At 39.5% G+C, this 21,311-nt stretch overlaps 1 protein-coding gene across 3 annotated transcripts in view; it reads right to left on the reverse strand.

Annotated features, from left to right (window-relative positions):
- COBLL1 (cordon-bleu WH2 repeat protein like 1) overlaps positions 1-21,311 on the reverse strand; it is a gene marked incomplete at its 5' end in the record, with an annotated part of 121,256 nt that overhangs the window by 16,217 nt on the left and 83,728 nt on the right. For all 3 annotated transcript variants that reach the window (XM_084643977.1, XM_084643976.1, XM_084643978.1), the window contains 6 exons: positions 5,514-5,672; positions 7,248-7,322; positions 7,818-7,968; positions 13,294-13,536; positions 13,648-13,745; positions 18,383-18,421. In XM_084643977.1, coding sequence (XP_084500103.1) covers positions 5,514-5,672; positions 7,248-7,322; positions 7,818-7,968; positions 13,294-13,536; positions 13,648-13,745; positions 18,383-18,421 — 765 coding nt within the window. The remainder of the gene's footprint in view (positions 1-5,513; positions 5,673-7,247; positions 7,323-7,817; positions 7,969-13,293; positions 13,537-13,647; positions 13,746-18,382; positions 18,422-21,311) is intronic.

Genomic DNA, 21,311 nt, shown 5'->3' on the forward strand with positions numbered 1-21,311 from the left:
ATCCTGGCACATGCCTTTCTTAAAGATTAGGGAGAAATCACAAATTGCCCTTTCTCAACTAGCAGACTTACAAAAACACAGGCTGGACAGCATGTTAGCTAGTATTATTACAGAATTGTGTAAAGACCGAGAAAAGTTCAAATCCAGAACAGCAGTTTAAATCATAGCCTGAAAGGATAAACTCAAAATTGGAAGCAGCAAAATTTTGAGTAGTGTTAAAGGTTTCAGTTAATCACATAAAATGGTCACTGCAGAATTAACTCAAATTGTGGTTAAAAACTAATCATGAAGGCCAGACAAGCACATTTTGCTATTCTATTCTATAGGATTTTATACTGTCTTCATCTCTGTAATACCAGAGGGTTTTCCAGTAGCTTGTTAGTCACATTGTTTAACTTCTGTCACATGTGGATTCTCCTCTCCCCAAAGAGAGAATGATGTATGAAGCGTAGCATTTTGTTTTGGTGGGGAATCTCTTTTGTTGGTGGCTTTTTTTAAAAAAAAACAAAACATTGCTACGTGTTTATATTAAACAAGGTGAAAGAAGTTCTTCTTGCACATGGAGCAAAAAAGGTGGTAAGATTTGTGATGGGCCTCATTTCTAGTAGGAATTTGTTCCACAGTTTTGGGCCAGCCTCCAAGAAAGCGCTATTCAAGAGCACTCCTAAATTATAGACTGAACAGACCCAGTTTGTGGTGTGTACTTTAAAACAAAGGAGACCACACCATGAAAGCAAACTCAAGTGCTTTGCTCTGCCCATCAGCATGACACACACACCCATCTTTGCTCAGATTCAGTTTCAACTTTTTTTTTTTTTTTTTGGATCCATGAGCTGATCTCATCCAAGCACCGAGTCATCTTCGTAGTAGTAGAATAGCTGTACGTATGTGTGACAAAGTTCCTCCTCTGCCTTGGTGGGTCCTGAGCTTATTGGTGGATTTGCTTGCCTCCAAGATTCCCAGCGGCCCTCAGTTTGGCCACTTTTACTAGTGGCTCAAACCTGCTGTCCACTCAGCTAACCTCATCACTGGCCAGCATGGGGGAAATGGAGAACAATCCCCGCAATCTCTGTGTCCAACCTAGTGGGTCGGGAACAGGCCAGATCCCTTTCCAATTTAGACCTTCCCTTCAGGTGTTTCTCACAGACCAGGTCAACTCCTCCTGTGTCCGACAAGGAGTTGGGGGAATGGGGGGAACCCAGGCCCGCCCTCTACACCGAGTTGCAGCCCAGGGCCCTGTGGATAGCAGCTGTCTACAATGTTCCCTGTGTCAGCTGCCTGACAGCTACAACTCCCTAGACTACTTCCCCATGGCCTTCCCCCTTCTTTATCCTCACTGCAGGATCTTCCTCCTGAAGCCTGATCACACTTGAACTCTTCAGTCCTCCCGCAGCATGCCTTCTCACTCCCTGCTCCTTGTGTGCCTCCTTACTAACTGATGGGAGGTCCTTTTTAAACCAGGTGTCCTGATTAGCCTGCCTGCCATAATTGATTCTAGAAAGTTCTTAATTGGTTCCAGGTGTCTTGATTAGCTTGCCTGTCTTAACTGGTTCTAACAGGTTCCTGATTGCTCTAGGGCAGCCCCTGCTCTGGTCACTCAGGGAACAGGAAACTATTCATCCAGTGGCCAGTATATTTGCCTTCTACCAGACTCCTGTACCCCACTGGTCTGGGTCTGTCAAAATAGTAAATAAATAGAGCTGTGTCATCATGTTTTCACAGTTACACCCATACATTCCTGGTGGCTGAAGGATCAGTTCATGTTTTCTGACTTTGTTCCAAATGCCTGGTTTTCTAGGTTTAATTTTGATCTAAAATTGAAGCCACCTCTCTTCTTTTTAATGAAACTGTTTATGCACTGTGTGTATGCGGCACACACGCTATGTCTACACTATCAGCTATTTAGTGTGGATTCCTCTGCTGTACACATACCTGCAGTAGCTTGATGGGAGATAGTGAGAGTATAAAGAGCAATACAGGCACGGTAGCATGGGAAGCAGAAGCACGGCTGAGTCATGCGGAGTACGAACCCTCGGTTCCAAACCAGTGTGTACTCAGCACAGCTGTGTCTCCACTCTGCTGCCTGTGCTAGCAATGGTCTATTACAATTTATACCTGTGTTACTCTTGGGACAAGTATGTGTACATGTACAAAGTGTGTGCGTTTATACACACACACGTACGTACATACATGCACTAGGCATAAAAAAAATATATACTTTTTTTCCATCAAAGAGACTCAGAAAACCAACAAGATATTTAATATGTTATTCACCAGAGCAAACATTAGGCTATGATGTTTAAACAATGTTCCTTTCAAGCTATTAGCAGCCTATTGGGCTAAAAGGTACCTGAAGAGTTTTTAGTTGACAGATCAATGACCTTACAAAGTAAATCTCCTTTGGAGACACTCCAATCAAATGGGTCAATAAGAGTACCATTTAAATGGTATACAATAATAGTCTAACATCTCTTAGCGAGCTATTATGCTCCAAAGTGTCAGAGATTGAGAGTTACGTACTCTCATCATTCTCCAATTATAATCTATCACTCTTTTCAGTGCATTGGCTACTGACCTAATGGACCTCAGGTTCCTTGGAGACTTTACTGAGTGTTATGTCAATAAGATTCCTACAATTTTTTTAAATTAAATTTCACGAGTAGCAAACATACAATAATTGTTAATTAACATGCGCATAGATATTTTACTCTTCTTTCCTAAACCACAAGACTCTAATGGAACTATGCATATTAGGCTAGAAAAATGTTCAGAATGAAAACTAATACCATTATGGAGAGGAAGATACATCTTTTTGTGGTTTTACAACGCAAAAATCATTCTAATTATTTTTATTTTACATTTCTCTTCTAGTAGGTGTAATCCTTTAAAGCATTTTTCAGTCCAGAGTGGGCTTTTCATAGAGAACATAAACTTCTGAAAATAGCAGTTTATAATGGAAATGCTAGTATGTTTTAAACTATACAGTGCAGTGTCACTGTAATGAATAGCTAACAGAAGCACAAACACATTCTTTTACTTTCAGGAACAAAAAAAAAAAATTCCTTCAAGTGATCATTACATTGTGACCGGTATTATATGGTAAACCTATTATGCACTGCTACTTTATTGAATGAGTAAATAAATTTAAGCAGCAGCCATTTTATATGATACAACTCAGAATACACATTGAGTCAAAACCTTAACTGAAAAAGGACAACGCTCAAAGTATTAGTGTTTCAGAAACATTACACCAAATGGATGGAACTACACCTCTACCCCAATATAACGCAATCCTTGGGAGCCCAAAAAAATCTTTTTGCGTTATAGGTGAAATGGCGTTGTATTGAACCTGCTTTGGCCTTGAGCATTTCCGTTATTAATCGTTACTTCCCGTCTCCTGACTGACCCCTCAGAACCCCCAACCCATCCAACCCCCCTGCTCCTTGTCCCCTGACTACCCCCTCCAGAGACCCCCCCCCCACCCCTAACCACCCCTCCCAAGACCCCACCCCCATCTTAGCCCCCCCCCAGCTCCTTGTCCCCGATCGCCACCTCCAGAGACCTCCCCGTCCCTAATCACCCCCAGGACCCAACCCCCTACCCAACCACCCTGCTCCCTGTCCTCTGACTGCCCCGACCCCATCCACACTCCGCCCCCTGACAGGCCCCCTGAGACTCCCACGCTCTATCCAACCCCCCCTACTCCCTGTCCCTGACCGTCCCCCGAGACCCTCTGCCTCTTATCCAACCCCTCGGTCCCGGCCAAGCAGCATGTCGGAGCCAGACATGCTGATCAGCAGGAGCACGCAGCCCCGCCCCCCAGAGTACTGCTTTACCGTGTTATAGACGAATTCATGTTATATCGGGTCATGTTATATTGGGGTAGAGGTGTATTGAGTTTCTGGAATTGTTAAAACTGTTCTCAAATTTACACTAATACAGTATTATTATTAATTTATGTAGTTACCAAAATGTGCTACATAATTTTCAGACAAACACTAAAATAGGAATAGATGAAATCTGTGTCCTGTTAGAAGCAAATCCTACCCCCCATATCAGGGCGACTAGCTGGGCTTCCCTCATGAGAACCACAGGCCATGGAACTGTAGCAGAGCTGCCTCTGTAGTACAGTGGCATCCACTTAGAAATTATTGACAAAAAAACTCCATCTTGCAGCTTCTCCAACATCTGGATGGATTTTAATGGGGCTTAAAAACAAAAACATGACATAGAAGGGCCAAAAGAAGCACCAATGGATGCTTCCCACTCAGCAGGCACAGTCCATATCTCAGTGCTCATACTGGGCCTGTTCCTAAGCCCACTGAAGTGAATTAGAGAGTCTTCCCATTGCCTTCAGTGGGCTTTGGATCAGGCCCACTCTTATACCTCTCTACAGCTTTTGACAGTCAACAGCAAGGTATTACTGACAGTGGAAAACACTCAGAGGAATTAGAAGGCCCTTCCACTCCCATGAAAGGTGTTTGCTTTCCCATTTATCTAAGTGATGCAAAGATTTGGGACCCTCATAAACTAAACTCTAGATTTCTAGGAAGTGACAATATCAACAAATACCTTCTTCCACCTTCACTTTCCTATAACATTTTGTTCCACCCTTATTTATAATGTTTTGGCCACGGTAATTCATGCATTCATCACCTCCAGTACAGATTACTGTAATTCACTGTATCTGGGGTTGAAGCTGGAAACAATGCAGAGGGCTCCAACATGTGCAGAAGACAGGAGCCTTATCAGTGGAACAGGCAATCTTGATCACATCAGCTCTTTGCGCTGCATCCTCTATTAGCTCACAATCTGCTTCTACTGCCAATTCAAGACTGTGCGGCACCACTGGACAAGACCCATCTATCCAAGACCTGTGTAAACTGCTGATTCCTCTAGGGCAGTGTGATTAATAAAACCCAGAAAGAATGTGCGAGAGCTAGAGTGAAAGCATTCTTGTTCAACAAGGCTCGACTGTGGAATGAGCTGCTAGAAGAGATTAGGCTAGCATGTTGCAATTTTTTTTAAAAAAATTTCATCATCACTTGAAAGATATTTATATTTTACAAAAGTACATATGCCACAAGCAGAGCTTCCTAGAACCTAAGAAGAACTAAGAACAGACTATTCTATAAAGCTGACAGATCTAATTCACCCATGCAGCACTCAGATACTACAGTGATGGGAAATGAAGAAAATCCTACATAGATCAAAACCCCTAAGATAGAAGCATATTACAGCTAAAGAAATAAGTCCGAGACACCCGACTTAATTCTTCATTTTAGAACTGAATTGTCTCATCTGTAACTGGAAACAAATTTAACAGGGAGAAAATTAAATATTTATACATGCTATCTACAAAGAAAAGTTTATGGTATGGTATAATTACAACTGATTTTTGTTCCCTACAGTGGCTCTAGAAGTAGTGAAAACTTCAACACCACATGCGTTGTATATTGGTATACTGTAAATTATCTATCCAAAATATCCTACAGAAAGATATTACAACCTACATTTAGAAGGCATTTCAGATGCATCAGGACAGCCAGTGTTACCAGAAAGGTTACTTTCATCTGTCAGTTGCTGGACAGTGTTTTGTTCAAGATTGGCTGCATCTAAGCAATGAGAGGCACATGATGGCACTGTGGCTCTGGTTACATCAACTTTATCGCCTAAAAAGCAGTTTAGGAATAAGAAGATTAATTAGCTTGATGTAATCTGCAAATTAAACAAAATAAAATTAGAATGACAGCAAACAAAAATGTAGCTAAACAAATTTCAAAGCAAATTAGTTATTTTTAAAGGAACTTTAGCAAATTATTTGTGAAGTTGAGCCTCCAGTAATACTCCAATTGTAATTCTCTTTTTATAACAACTACAATTTATACTTGTTTAAATACACTTATCCTCAAGCTAAATTTTCAGTATGTCCTTAAGGCAGACTCCTTTTCTGCACCCATGGTTTTTCAGATGCCAAAAAACTCTTAGGTACAACTTAGGCCACCAAGACTTTTAGTACCTAACGTATCTAGTGTACACATAATTTATTCAGAAGTCTGAGTTACCTAAACTTCACCTGCAATTACTTGCTCACACAATTTGAGTTAAAAATTAGAGGCAGTGTCCAAACGATCTGGTCCATGATTTGCAAGACATCTTATTTGCCTGAGTAAGTTTTTTGCTAAGAATTTTACTGCTCTCCTTATTACCCTTTAGCATGTAGGCACAATATAATGGTATGTGACCTATGTACATGTCTGCAACCATATTTCCTCAGGGTGTGATCTCAGATCACAAAACAAACAGGGACAGAGTCTAGTGAGCACTTGTGATTCAATTAATTACAAGTTACAGGTTTTTCATTCATCCACAGAACTACTCACATCACAACTTTCATCCAAGTTGGTAACTTGTTCGTGACACAGCTGGCTTTAAATATTGTTTGTATCCAAATACAGTATGGGTTCTTCTAGGTTGGAAACTGAGTTTCCCCCTTGCCAAAGGCCTAAGATAACACATGGGTCTCTGTATAACTGGTGTGGCACACTAATGCTTTGCAGTCTAAATGGAACTCCTTAACCAGACCCATATAACCAGTTTAGCTCATCCTCCTGCTTATAGTTATCTGTACAGTAGAAAATCTCAAAGTGCAGAGCCTCTTATACTGCTAATGACACTCCATGTATGTGTCCTTAAGACATTTTATCCTCTGTTGAAACACAGAGAGCAATTTTCCTAGAATGCACTGATACAAAAACATAGGCAACGTGGTAGTTATGGTCATATAAGCAAGAATGATACTTGGTTATGTTTGGGGTTGGGTGGGGAAAGGGAAGTGAAGCGATGTATGGACATGACTCAACTGTGTCGTGTGCATCTGGGTCAGACGGTGGTGTTCTTTTTTAAAAACTATTTCATTAATGTCTAAATATTCTAGAATACCCAGTAGGTATCTCTTTTTAAAATGTAACACATAGTAACCAATACAAACATCAGGTATTTGTTACTATATCATACAAAAGTAAAACTTTTGTACTTTAGAAAGCCATATAAATACTTACAGGATTGGTGTGGGGAAAAAAACAAAAGTATCCAGGGGAAATCTCAAATTTAAATGATAGTTTAAGACAAATAAAATAATGGGCCTGAAACATCTGCAGCATGACATTTTTACTATTTCTCTTTATTACCAGGCTTTTATTATGACTGTTCTTGACTATGTTTTAATAATATCTGGGAAGAACTACCTGTTGGAAACAGTACTTCTGCATCTCTTTCTTCCACAATATTTTCTACAGGATTTGATTCTGCAAACTCTGATGCTGAAACAAAGAAAAGAAAATGTTAACAGACATCTTTCTTTTTAAATGCAATCTTTTATTTCTTTTACACCGATATAAATATGAAACAGAATTTCTAACTTTGACCTTACAGATTAGTGTGTTTCTAAGGAATGAAGTGCTTTCGTCTTGCTGATTAAAGCTTGTTACAACCACACCTACAGTACTGTCAATTCCATGGTCTACACACACACACACACACACACACCCACCCACCCCCGTGCATTTCAACTGTTACAATATTACGGACCTTGAAATAGAACTGAAGTTTGATCCATGACATTTTCCTCTAACATTGTACTGTTTTCATCTGTCTTTTTACCTAAACATATTCCTAAATAAAAAGTGTTTGACATGTATGCATAGTTTTACTTAAAATTCAATCAATAGGGTGACATTTCTTTAACATTAATATTTAGCCTAGGTACAGTATTAACAACTTTCCATTTCTGCCTAGTTAAAAAGTAAAAATATTACCAGTTCTTTTACTGTTGTCACTTTGGTCTTGTGGTATTCTAGAGGGTGGGGAGGGCGCTTTGCGCTTAGTCCTTCTCAAAGAGGAGTTAACAGATGATGTGCCACTGAGCTGCAGAGAACCTGTTCTCACTATTCCTAGTCTCAACTGACCCTAAGGGGGGGAAAAATGAACAAGTATATTCAAAGAAACTCAAGAAAAGTCTGATTATTGTACTCCAAAAGTGATATTTATAATTTATACCTGAGATAACACAACAATCCACATCCACTATTAACCAAAATTCAAATAACTTGTTAAGTTTGTAATAGTTTCTCTGAGCAATACTTTTAAACGATTTCCAAGGGGGGAAAATAATCAGAAAATGGTGGAGCAGGAAGTAAGGGGAATTATATCTTGTAGAGTGCTGGATATTCAAAAATGTATCACAACAGTGACGGTACACAAAATTGGTTGTCATAAATGTTATGAAGAGAGTAACCTGGAATCTCTCACGCTTTTAAAAAAAGCCCATTTCAGAAAACTCTGATGGGGAATATTCCTAAATATGTTGTAATATGGTGTAAATATGGAAGTATAACAACAAAATTTTAACAAATATTCTAACAAAAATAGGGATTTAGCTCTCTTTGCCAGTGTGTACACAATATGAAAGCATCACAATACGCAAAGGTATAGGGCATCTGAGGAGAACTTTTTAGTTTATACATTATGTTGCTATGGCAGTCCTGTATGCATTTTAAAAAAAACTATTCAGTCTTCTTATCACTAGTTCAGCATCTCAAAAGATAGTTGCCATAATTTTGCCTGCCACTGTAACAGCTATTAGCCTGATACTGAAGTAACCTTGTAGTTCCACATCTCAGAGTGATTACTTTCAGGATCCCAGTGATAAAGAAATATGTTTCATCCCTGGTCACAGATGCCCATTCCTGTAGCAATTTTGATCACTGTCACTTGTCTATTTGACAGCATAATAAAATCCAGCAATGACATTCATTTTATGGTAGTAGAATCTACACTTGAGCCAGACCTGGGGGTCATCTTCAAAGGACTTTTGTTTGTGCTTCAATTAAGCAGCCCACTTCATAAAGTGGAATATGAAGGAACAGCACTGGAATAAACAGGCTCACAAATCTCTCTTTTACTGATCATCCCTCCATAATTTAAGAACCCATTGACAGCAGAACTCTTGACCTTGTCAATACCCATGGAGTAAGATACCTTTCATTTATCAAGCTACCACCGAATAACGATTGTGTCTTAAAATAAGATGATATTTGTTCAAAAAATAGGATTTAATGCCAACTTCAAATAAGTTTGTCATGGTACTATACACATGTAAATTTTTTATTTGATAAATGTTGTTTAAAAAGAGGCTTAGTGAATATCTTTAGGGGAAAATATGGGGCAAAGTTTGCTTCAGTATGCATGTGACACTGTTGTGTGTGACACTGTTGACTGCTATTAAAGGACATCCTAACAAGATGGTGATTATTGACATATTAGGACAGTGCCACTTAGCTATTCACATGAAACAGCACAAGGTTCTCAGGTTGCCCTGAGAACAAAATGGGTTAGTCTTACACGGCATACCCCCACTAGATGTCAGTTACAAAGAGGACAGTAATCAATTGCTTTCCACGTCTATCAAGGAGAAGACAAAAAGTAACAGGCTTAATCCACCGCAAGGAAAATTTAGGCTAGATATTAGCAAAAACTCTCTCACTAGGTTGCAGAACCTACGTCACTGGAGATTTTAAAGAACACGTTAGACGAACATCTGTCAGGAATGGTCTAGACATACACAGTCCTACCTCAACACAAGGAGGTAAATTAGATAACCTCTTGAGGTCCCTTCTAACCCTAAATTACTATGATTCTATACGCAGCTTTAAGAAATTATATAATGGGATGTGATACTGAGGATGGATAGGGCCTTCTAGGCAAATCAGCCTAGCAGGCAGCTGGATTTTGTGAAATATGATTAGTATGCATGGAAACGAGGCCAAATAGGAGAGCATTCTGGAACAAATTCTGCTCTCATTTCCACCCATGTAAATCTGGTTTTAAGGGAAATTTCTTAACTGGAGTTCTTCGAGATGTGGAGCCTATCTATAGTCCACTGTGGGTACACATGTGCTCCATGCACCTGAGACCAGAAGAAACCTACATGCAATGTCTGTTGGTCTGTGCCAGCGCCCTTGCTCTCCTCATGTTCTGTAACTAGGGTATAAATGGCAGTGCAGAGCAACCGCCACTCCAGTTCCTTCTCTCTCATGAATCCAATTATGATCGTGAGCAGAGGGGAAGGAGGACTGGTAGCAGAATACATATAGGGACCACACATCTAGAAGAACTCCAGTTACTATAAGGTAAGTAACTTCACTTTCTTCTTCGAATGCTGGTCCCTGAGTGTATTTCACTGTGGGCGACTGACAAGCACTAATCAAGAGGAGAGGCTCCAAGGAGGCAGGCAGTATAGAGGTTTGTAGGATTACTGCCAAAGGATGCATCATCTGTGGAGGCTTGAACTAAGGTGTAGTGTCTCATGAACATATGGATAGAACTCCATGTTGCTGCTTTGCAAACGTCAAGAAGAGCTACTCTTGAACCAAAACTACTGAAACTGCTGTCGTTCTGTTAGAATAAGATCTCGCTACATGCAGGTGAGGGAGATGCTCCAACTGATAAAGTGGTATAGAGCAAGAGATCTACTTAGATATCCTCTGATGGCTTGTCCACTCACTCATTCCACTGTAGTAATGAACAATCTAGGTTACTTTCTGATTGGCTTTGTTCTTTGCAGGTAAAATGCTAATGCACGTCTCAGGTAGAGGGAATGAAGCCTCTTCTCCTCATTGGTGTCATAAGGCTTTGGGAAAAGACACAGATAAGCATATTGAGGGACATCTGCTTTTATGTTTAGGAGAGCCTGTCTCCTGTTCTCATAAAAAGTTCCCAGTGAAAGGTCTTTAGTTCTGCTCCATCCCACTCCTGAATCAAACATCATGGTGCTAAGAGGCGCACATCTCAACATACAGAGGAGTGCCCTGTCCCAGCTCTCACTTGGGCTGCACACTCCATGAGGCGTTTCCTAAGATGGAGTTCTCGCATCTGTCAGGTTTGGGTAGGAAAGGAATGGCAAATACTGCACCTAACAGAAATATGAGCTTCTCTGAGGCAATAATGGCAGCGTTAGCCATCATAGCTGGAAAAAAACCAGCAGATACAGGAGATGTAGCTTTTAAATCTCATTAACCTGGGCATAATCTAAATCCTGTACTGGGGGCCAGGGAGGCTCCCTGGGGGAACTAATTAACCACTACAGTGAATAAACTGTATGGACACTATATACAGTTAAAACTTTATAAAACTTTTGAAATATTTACAGGTTAAGGACAAAAGGCTCAGCTCTGGCACTGAGGTTCCAGAAGGAGCTGGAGAGACAGTCAATCTGTACTGTCCCTTATATCTTCAGTACAGAGCATGAGGAGAGCAAGGGCACAAATATGGACCAACGAACACTGCTTCAAAGATTCTTATGGTCTCAGGTGCATGGAACACATGAATACCCACAATGGAATACACACAGGGAACAGCCTTCAAAAGATGAACTATGACTTCAGTGGAGTTACCCAGGATTTCCACAGGAGTAAACTGGTAGAATTTGGCCCATTAGGATTAATCAAGCATTAATGCACTTGACATAGCAAAGAAAACTGGGAAATACTGAAGTTGTACAATCATTGTGGGTTACTTTACTTCCATGTACCACCCTTTGTTTGTCTTTTCTGTTCAGACTGCAAACTCTTTTGGGCAAGGACAGTTTCTTATTATATGTTTGTAAAGGGCCCAGTTCAATGGGGTCAACTCTTAATTTTATGTCCTGCAGGTGCTAATACAAATAACGAATTATAATAGTCACCATCAATGCCCCAGGATGTACTGATTTTAAAGGAACCACTTTCTTACATGTCACAGAAATTCTTCTCCTTGAACTCCTCCCCAGTGGCTAAGAAAATGTTTTGCTGTAAACCAGCACTGCTTGCAAATTTGATTAGACAGTGGAGTAATGCCTACTCTCCTCCGTAGATTTTTTTTTTAAAAAAGTCTTTTCTTCACTGTTACTTTCAATGAAGAAGCAAGAAAAGATCAAGACAGACTGTTATTTAATTTTACACCGGTAAAGAGAAAAATATTTTTCTCCTCTTCAAATGACAAAGCTTCTCAGCCAAATATAAGACAACATTTAGAACTTCTGTTAAACAGCGCTCTCTTGTGGTTTTTTCGTGTTGACTGGAAATGAAAAGTATTGTGTACAGGATAATTAGACTAATGGTTCATTTGAGAATTTTTGTTTATGGGACTAGCATTCAGCAATTCATTTCATCCTTCTGGCATGCCAGTAGTCTAATTTTTTTAAAAAGAATGCCTTTTATTCCAGATTCAAAGCACAGTGCAAAATACAAATATGAAGTGTTTCAATTTACACTGACACTTTTAGCCTTGATCTTTAATTGGACTTCACAACGGACAATCTGTGCTTTACCAAGATATTACCCAATGCATTAATTTTCTCTCAAAATTTGTTGGAATGAGTTCAGTAATACACTCAGATAGCCTCTCTCATAACTTCATTCAAATGCATTACTATACAAGCAGACAATTTTATTAAGATAAAACTTTAGTTTAACATCCTTGTGCTTCCTGTAAGTTAAATGTAGTTCCCAAGAGTCCCATTTGTTTCTAATAATTTAGATTGGAAGACTGTTTAGAAGACTATTTTCTTCAACACCACATTAAACTGCATTTTACTACAAAGGACTAAGTGAGTCAATTTTAGAAATGACATAAAATCCCAATCCCCTGTGTAGTTAATGGACATATTAATGTAAACCATAATGTATGCAAACATATAAGCTATTAACTCAACAGAACAAGTTGAGGCTGGAACTCCTATTTATCACTCATACTGTTTAAAATGAAACATCCTTGTTACAAAATAGTGGTTTCATTTAAGCATATGTGCAGCACCAGTGACTTTAAAGTTAAGCAATCTACATGTCTTTGGAGGATCAGAGCCTTTGTCATGATTATATAAATCTTAACCATCGGATAAAAGCCAGATAGCAACAAATACTTTCTTCTTTCTAAAATAAATAAATAAATTTGACTTCTAAACTTACTCATATAAAAGTGTATTAATAGAACAATGGTTTATTTTATTCTGTTTTTTATAATACAGCCAATATTTTGGAACCATACAAAAATATTTAAAATCTATCCCTCAATTGATACAGTGTGAAATATTTCTTGTTTCACTACTATATGCTCAGAAAATAGGACTTTTTACTTACATTGCGTAACTATTTTTGTTTCAAGCCTCAGCAGAAATACCACTGCCTCAGATACTCTTAATCAGTGAAACTTAATGGGGTGGGGAGATGGAGAAGAAAAAGTTTAACAATAGCTCACCTGTTCATTTTCATCAACACTAGTAGATTTCACGACACAAGACGATGTGTATCTCACTTGGGCATGTGCAAGATCCTGTGGGACACTTTGAGAGGCAGGCATTGGAGGCAAGGGTGCTCTTCGCTTCTTTGGCATTTCAGATGGCAATGTATTAGAGTCGTACTGCTTGGAAATCGTGTTAGATCTGTTGATAAAAGTTGGCCTGGGTTTGCTCATCAGTGGAGTTGCTGGGGCACTGGCAGTCTTAAAAGGAGGGGAAGAGATAATCAAACATTCTGAAAGTATTTCAACCAGCAAACCTGACTGTTCTGAGAATATATTTAGACATATTTTGCTTAGAAAATGCCATCTTACTTGTTCTCGTTTCTTCTTACTTCGCTGAAAAAAGCTGAAAAATCCTTTATTTTCTTTCTCCTTCAAAGTACCTGGGTTTTGAGAAATTTGGCAGGAGCCTAAAACAGAAAATAATAATTCTAGACATTTATTGCATAGATTGTTTATGGTATGTTTGGTATATTCTTCCAGCAGGCTGGTAGCAGAGTGGGTAGTAGAGAAAAAATATTCTGTATGAGTAGTCTTTTGAAAGTACAATTTGAAAAAAGCTTCCTGACATTACCATGCTTTTTGCCTTAATTTTTCTCCTTAAGCAATCATAAATTAGCATGAATTTTACTTGCCAGGGATGTAAAGAGTGCTCCTCATTAGCACTGCACTAAATACGATCAATCATGTTAGAGAAGAATTTAATTGCGGTCAATTAAAATTTTAGACTTCCATGTACACTGCCAAGTTCCTGTGTACTTTATTCAGGTTCCTGAACAAAGAAGAAGAAAACTTGCTATGCATGTAGTGCTTCTAAATGAATATACCATTTTCAATTAAACACAAACTCATATATATATATATATATATATACACACACACACACACACACACACACCCCTAAATGAAGATGTGGCACAATGGTAACGCTCAGACATCTCAGTATGAAGATCATATCATAAACTAGGTCTGAGCCACTGGGAAAAAGCCACCAAATTCTTGCTAAACCTAGAAGCAGTGATTTTCACTCAGAATTAGGATTCTAGAAAGCAATTTATTACAATCTGAAAAGTCTTATGTCCTGTAGGAAAACTAAATGTTTTAAATGCACAAATATTGACAATCAATGCCACATACAGATGGGATGACTACAGGCTAATTGATGATCAACCACCCTGAGTGCATAGGGCATGTGGAGGGTGCAAGGAGCTCTTTCATTCTGTATTGCCTTTTGTTTTGGAGAAAGATCGTCCCCACAGATCATGTACCCTTTTAACTATCCAGCCCCCCTTAATTCATAGCTTCTTCATTCTGCAGACGACTAATAAAGGCACCATTTGTGAACCACAGATGTAATATGTGCAGTGCACACATCCTAGGAGAGTAAAATCTCATGAACACATGGTGTGCTAAATCATGCACTCAGAAATCCACATTAAAATTGGATAGAGGACTATATAAACAGATTACAAGACAATAAGGTCTCTGATTAAAAACCCAATAGGTACATTATGTATGCAGTTTTCCTCAGAACTACAAGGCAAGGTTGACAACTTGAGGCTAGGTTTGAAATACAAAGACATCGACCAAGTAGCGCTAACCACCATAAACGGTTTGAATTCCCTTGTTTAGCGTCGAAAATTACGATAAGGTCCACATTCATGTCACTTTCGCAAAACAAGCGTCACCTGCCTGATGGTGAGGAAGTTAATTATTATTATTGTATTAGAGTTTACGCAAGATCTCAACTATTTCCAAGGAAAGACAAGAAATCAACTATTGCCATTAAAAACAGTTCAACCACACGGATCCATTTAACCATATCCTGGACAAACCTTACTCAATTAAGTATTTTAAGAGCTCATTGTATTAAAATTGTGATTGTGTGTATTACTGCGGAATTGTATGTAACTTGTCTAGGAGACCTAACCCCTTGTGAGCTTCAAAGGAATATTTTAAACAATGGGCTAAGACAACGAGAATGAACCTTTAAAAATTAAGGGAGTTTCCCCAGGAAATTTCTAGGGGGGGTATGCAAATGAACCCCCTCCAATTGTGCAAGAACTCAGCCTTTTGAAGCCTTACCCTGAGTGGGAGCCTTTGTTTGGCTTACCTATTTATGGTGGCTTCAAAGATGAAGACAGGATAAAATAGTGGCTCCCAGAGTCATGAGGGGGCTAGTTCTAAGCAAAAGTTGTTATGAACTGGTGACTGCCAGAGAAAACCCCCTGTGTGGCGTTTGAAGGACTAATCACCAATGAGAGCCCAAGATCGGAGGTAGGGGTGATCTCTGGTAAACTTATTAGAATGCAGGTAGGCTCTTCTATTGTTTTTAATATGTTTGACCAGTAATGCCTTTTAATTTAAGAATAAATTAAAAGTGCTTGCTTAGAAAGAGCTGTTTAGTAGCTTATAACTCTTGGCAGTTACACTGTTTGTCATCTCTGAGGAGAGAAGCAAAGCAGGCCTGCTTAGGCAGTCTGTCTTTTGGGGAATAACAAAGTGTTGGCAGGGAACTGTTCAGCCTGGAAATATCCTGATCAAAAGGGAGAGAAATGCAAGTCTCTGCCCAAGAGAGATGACAGCTGAGGAGCCTGCAGCCTAGAGTGGGTGCCCTTGCTGAAAGACAAAGGGGGAATACACGTCCAGTTGCCTTGAACTGTGGCACACACTATGTGTAATTTTCAGATATGGCTACAGCAAAATGTCTAAAGTTTTCTCAAAAGTTGTCATGGCTATAGTACTCAACAAGGGCTAGTGCCTTTGCTTGGTTTGAAAATAAGTACTTCGCTCCCCTATTTTTAAATGGGTCAGTTTAGCAAGACTTTGGAGTGTGAACCTCAGTTCGCTCATATTGGAGTGAATCTCCTGTACCTACAACAACACTGATGTTTTGGGGGATCACCCAGACGAGTAAGGGATTCTGTCACTTCCTGCCCTGTGACCTTGGGAGTGTTGATCAAGTGCTGCTATGGCTCAGATCCCTGACACCATTAGCCTGCCCACAGCACAACGTCTCATCCTGGCTTCCACCAGCCTAGTTACTCCTTGAAGGTAATACCTACAACCCTTCCAGTCCCAAGTCTCCCCAAATGTGTCCTCTCCAAGTTCTGAACTACTGGACACTTGGACCAATCACTCCATATCTGACCTTTCAGTCCCCATCCTCACAGGAAACCTGCACAACATCTTTAAAAGATGAGCCTGTGAACTTAAATTCAGAACTCTGCGGGACACTAAAAAACAAAGACTTAACAGAGACACTGGTTTTATGGTGCATTACACACCAGAGGCCTGCTGACCCTCCTTTGTCCTCCGACTGCAGAAGTGTTAAGTGCCCACTTCATTTCAAGTGGTCTCTTACATCATGTGGGAACCCCTTAAACTTAATCTGTATTTAGATGTGACACTCTGGTTACTTTCTCCAGACCTGAGGAAGATTGCCTCTTTCACCCCCAGAAGTTGGTCCAATAGAAGAAATTACCTCACCTACTTTATCTCTTTAAACTCAGTACATATTGACTGGTTAAAAGAAGTCACAAGTTCTACTGTTAGACTCCTTGGCATATTTGTGTAGCTAACAGCTTTTGAGGTCCACAACACAAATAGTTCACAATTCTTTTCCTTTTATTATTGTTTTTCAAAAATAAAAACAATACAGGAAAATTAAATGCAAAACTTGTATGTATGTATGACCCATCTACTCACTTCTAAACACCACTGTAAAAAATTTCAGTACTTCTTGACTTCACTCCACTAAGTAAATTTTATTTCTAGAAAAAAAAGATTTTTTTCAAATATCTCATTCAAAAAACAGGTAAAGAATCATATTATATATATGGTATGAGTGTATATATTTTGCAGGACAGAGACAGGAAATTAGCAAATTTATTTTTTACAGTTTTAGTTACAATGCGAAGAGTTTGTAGATAAGCATTCATTGTTATTAATTGCTAAATAAAACCTGTGTTCAGATGGAAGTAGCAATGAAAATCTCAAGCAAGCCTCACAATCTTATTGTGTACTCAGGGTAACGTTTAAGGTTGTTTAAGACTAAGAAAATGAACCTTCCAAAGCCAGTATTATCCTGTTACAGAGTTGCCTATAAAAAACAAAACAAAATAAAACACTTATGGGACATAAGGTACTTGTCATCACAAAGATGGGGCAAGTGGTCTCAGGGCAGCGAGTATGGTAGTAAGCACTGTGCTTAAAATATTCCAGAATAAGAGTGCCTCAGGGCAACTCTACACTTAAAATGCTGCATTAGCACAGCAACACCAATGCATCTGCGTTGCTCTAGCGCTTGAATGAAGATGCTCTATGCTGACAGAAGAGCGCTCACTTGTCAGCATAGTTAATCCACCTCCTCAAGAGGCACAGCTATGTGAGTGGGAGAAGCTCTACACGGGGGGAGGGGAGGTAAGGTTGGCACAACTACGTGGCTCAGGGGTATGGATTTCTCACATCCCTGAGCGACGTAGTTATACCAATAAAGGTCTGTAAGGTAGACCAGACCTTATTCTGAATTAAGTGTGTTCCACACATGAAGCTAAATCAGGAATAGTTGAATTCACACACTACCTTGTTACGGATTAACTTTCATGTGTAGACACACTCTTATTCATGGGAAGACTTTGCATAAAGAAAGGCTACCATTATGTTTATTTACCATCTGATTCAGCCAAGCAGTCCTGTTGAAATCAACAGGATACCTAACATTGTAAAACAGTCTTCAACATCAGTAACAGCAGCAGGATCAACCTTTTAGTAAAAATTTTTCAATCATTCAGTGTTCAAGGGGCTTCTGAAGAACATTCTTTTGTGATGATCAAAGAACTACCCTAAATTAAAATTTATTGAAATGCTGTACGATAGGCAGTGTATCAACTTTTGTAATAATAATTTATGCAAATCTGACACATATTCTAGAACATGAAGGTACCTGTCTACCTTACAGTCTATAAATGGCAATGTCTATGTGACAACTATCAGCTACAGTTTATATATGTGCTCCTATTTCAGTATCTAGCTCAGTAAAACTTACCTCGTAACGATGATAAATTGAAGTCAGCAGCTGGAGTGGCTAGAGAAAGAAAAATGGTAAATTAGTTATGATGATACTATTTATTAGATACTGAACTTAATTGTGGGTTGAGGGAAAGCTGTCAATTACATCTGAACACCCTCATCTGAGTTTCCAAAAACAAGAAAAGATAGCAGAACATAAGAACAGTCTTCCCTATGTAGAAGAGTAAATATCTTAGAATTATATCTAAAACTAACCACCACCTCAGAATTTGAACTAATATGACAGTGAAATGCACAAAAATTTATATCAAAGACCAGAGATGCCACCATCTGTTCATGTGCAGATTGTGTTCTAGACAGAGCAGATCATATTAAAACTAGCACATTTGTTAATATTTCCCATCAGTAGCAAATCATAACAATCCTCTAATAAAAATCAATCCACCCACCTTCCTGGATTGTTTCTAATTGGAAGGGAAGGGAAGGGAAGGGAAGGGAATTCATTTTGGAGAAAAGTTCACCATAGGTGTTGGCTTCAGACAATTGCTGAAAGGATGCCGATTTTAATAACATTATAGCCCCAGAACAAACTTAAATAAAGCAATTGGTCATCCCTAACTAGGGAAATAGGTGTTAAATAGGAAGTTACAAAAATAAATAATATTTATGGTATTTTTTCTTTCTTAATTCTGACTATAACTAAATTGTCTGTTAAACAGAAAGCTGGAGTCTGGGAAACAGTTTTCAAGTTCAAATAACATAGATTTTTAATTTAGTCATTTGATCTGCCCCAAATTATTGACTTTTAGCACATGCATTCTCAAAATAAAAAAAAGTTAGGAATAGAGTCAGGGAAAGAACTCCAGACTAATTTTATTTTTTTGTCCAAAGTAGCAAATTGGTAGAAAATAGGTTGTTTCCTTCAATCAATACCTTTCTTGATCAAAGAGAGTCTTCACTGTAAGACATCATTCCCAAACTGAGTCTGTTACTCAGTCTGTGACTCAAATGAAAAAAAATAAGATATTCCACAAAGGACCTCATATCTTTCGCTTGGGAAGGTCAGGAGGCATACAATACAGAATAAAAACTCTTTAAATTTGGAGATGGGTCTTTGTGATTTCTGATCTATGTGTGTTTTTGTTTTCGAAGGGGGGAAAAAAAATAGGAACAGTTAACCTGTAGATAAACTGGTTATTTTTATTGTATTTCTGTCCTAAAACAAACTTTTGCTTACAAATCGCAGTATAATAAAAAGTAGAGCTGAGCAAAATATCGGATTTCTATCCCAATGGAAATTTCGAAATGTCAACATTTGCTTTTGTCCCAAAATGGGATGAAAAATTAAATTTAAAATTTTTTCACACCATGAAATTCTGTGGACAATTTCAATTCGTAAATGATGAAACATTTTGTTATTACATTTTTGATTGACATGAAACATTCAAACATTCCAAAGATTAAAACGTAGTATTTTTGTTTGTTAAAGTAACTCAAATAACTTTGTTTTGACTTATTTCAACATTAAAACATTTCTCCAAGGCACATAGCCCTAGTGGGAGTTGTCGTTCTGGGCCCCATTCTCTTTTATAGACAAGGCTCCTTTGTTGGACTACATCTCCCGAGAGGTGAAAGTAAGCCAGTCCAGGGTACCAGCAAGAACCGTACACCAGCAACCGTACCGGCTTTCCCAGGCCAGCGATTTAAAGGGTCTGGGGCGCGCGGAAGGGGCCACAGCCCCAGGCCCTTTAAATTGCCACTAGAGCCCCGCTACTGGAGCCCTCAGGTAGCAGAGGTGGCCGGGAGCCCCGGGGCTTGAGCGGCGATTTAAAGGGCCCATGGCTCCGGCTGCTGCGGGGAGCCCCAGGCCCTTTTAATTGCCACTGGAGCCCTGCTGCTGGAGCCCCAGGTACTGCAGCGGCTGGGGGCTCCGGTGGCAATTTAAAGGGTTCAGGGCTCCGCTGTGGCAGCAGTGGCCGGAGCCCCGGACCCTTTAAATCACCACCCGAGCCCCGCTGCTGGAGCCCCGGCTTAGGGGCAGCAGCCTGGGGCTGCAGTGGTGATTTAAAGGGCCAGGTGCTCCCGGCCACCACTACTGCAGTGGAGCCCCAGGCCCCTTAAATCTCCACCAGAGTCCCGGGGCTCCCAACCACCTCCGCAGCTGGTAGCACCGGCAATGATTTAAAGGGCCTGGGGCTCCCACCCGCCACTACCACAGCCGGAGCCCCAGGCCCTTTAAATCTCGTTTTAAAGGACCCAGGGATTTTAAAGGCCACGCCCCTTCCGGTTGAGGCACCGCTCCCTGCTCAGGACTCCGGTGTACCGGTAAGTCCTTTAAGTTACTTTCACTCCTGCATCTCTCATAATACACACACTCACGTGAGTCCCATGATGTAAGCCACAACTCAGTCAGAAGGAAATCTCTTATGGGAGATGTATCCTCCAGAGAGCCACAGGGGAGAACGGGGGCTGGAACTGCAACTTCCATATGGCAATGAGGCATCAGGAAATGCAGTTTTAATCTTTTGCTGAACTGATTCAAAACTAAACGTTGTGGGTTAGTTCAGAAAATTGAAGATTATTAATTGGGTTAAATTATCCCAAAATAAAATATTTCATTTTAATTTTTCCACTGGAAAAATAATTCTGATTAAAGATTCACAACCAACTCTAAATAAAAGCTGTTATTTCAGATACTGCTGACTGGTGTATCTGGGAAGCAAACAGAGATAAATGTCTTTGAAATAAAACATACCAAGTGATGATTCTATGGCAGAGAGGAAAATCTGCATTATGTCAAATGCAGGGATAATGACTATAGAAAGAAGGTACATAGCACTAGTCCAGGGAAGCCTAGCTACATCACAAGAGCCAATGCTCACAGAACATGTTAACGTGAAATCTCTCTGAGAAAGTCTTTGTAACAGACTACAAAAAAAATTAAG

Source organism: Lepidochelys olivacea, assembly GCF_965140295.1.
Source record: "Lepidochelys olivacea isolate rLepOli2 genome assembly, chromosome: 11".
NCBI classification, from domain to species: Eukaryota; Metazoa; Chordata; order Testudines; family Cheloniidae; genus Lepidochelys; species Lepidochelys olivacea.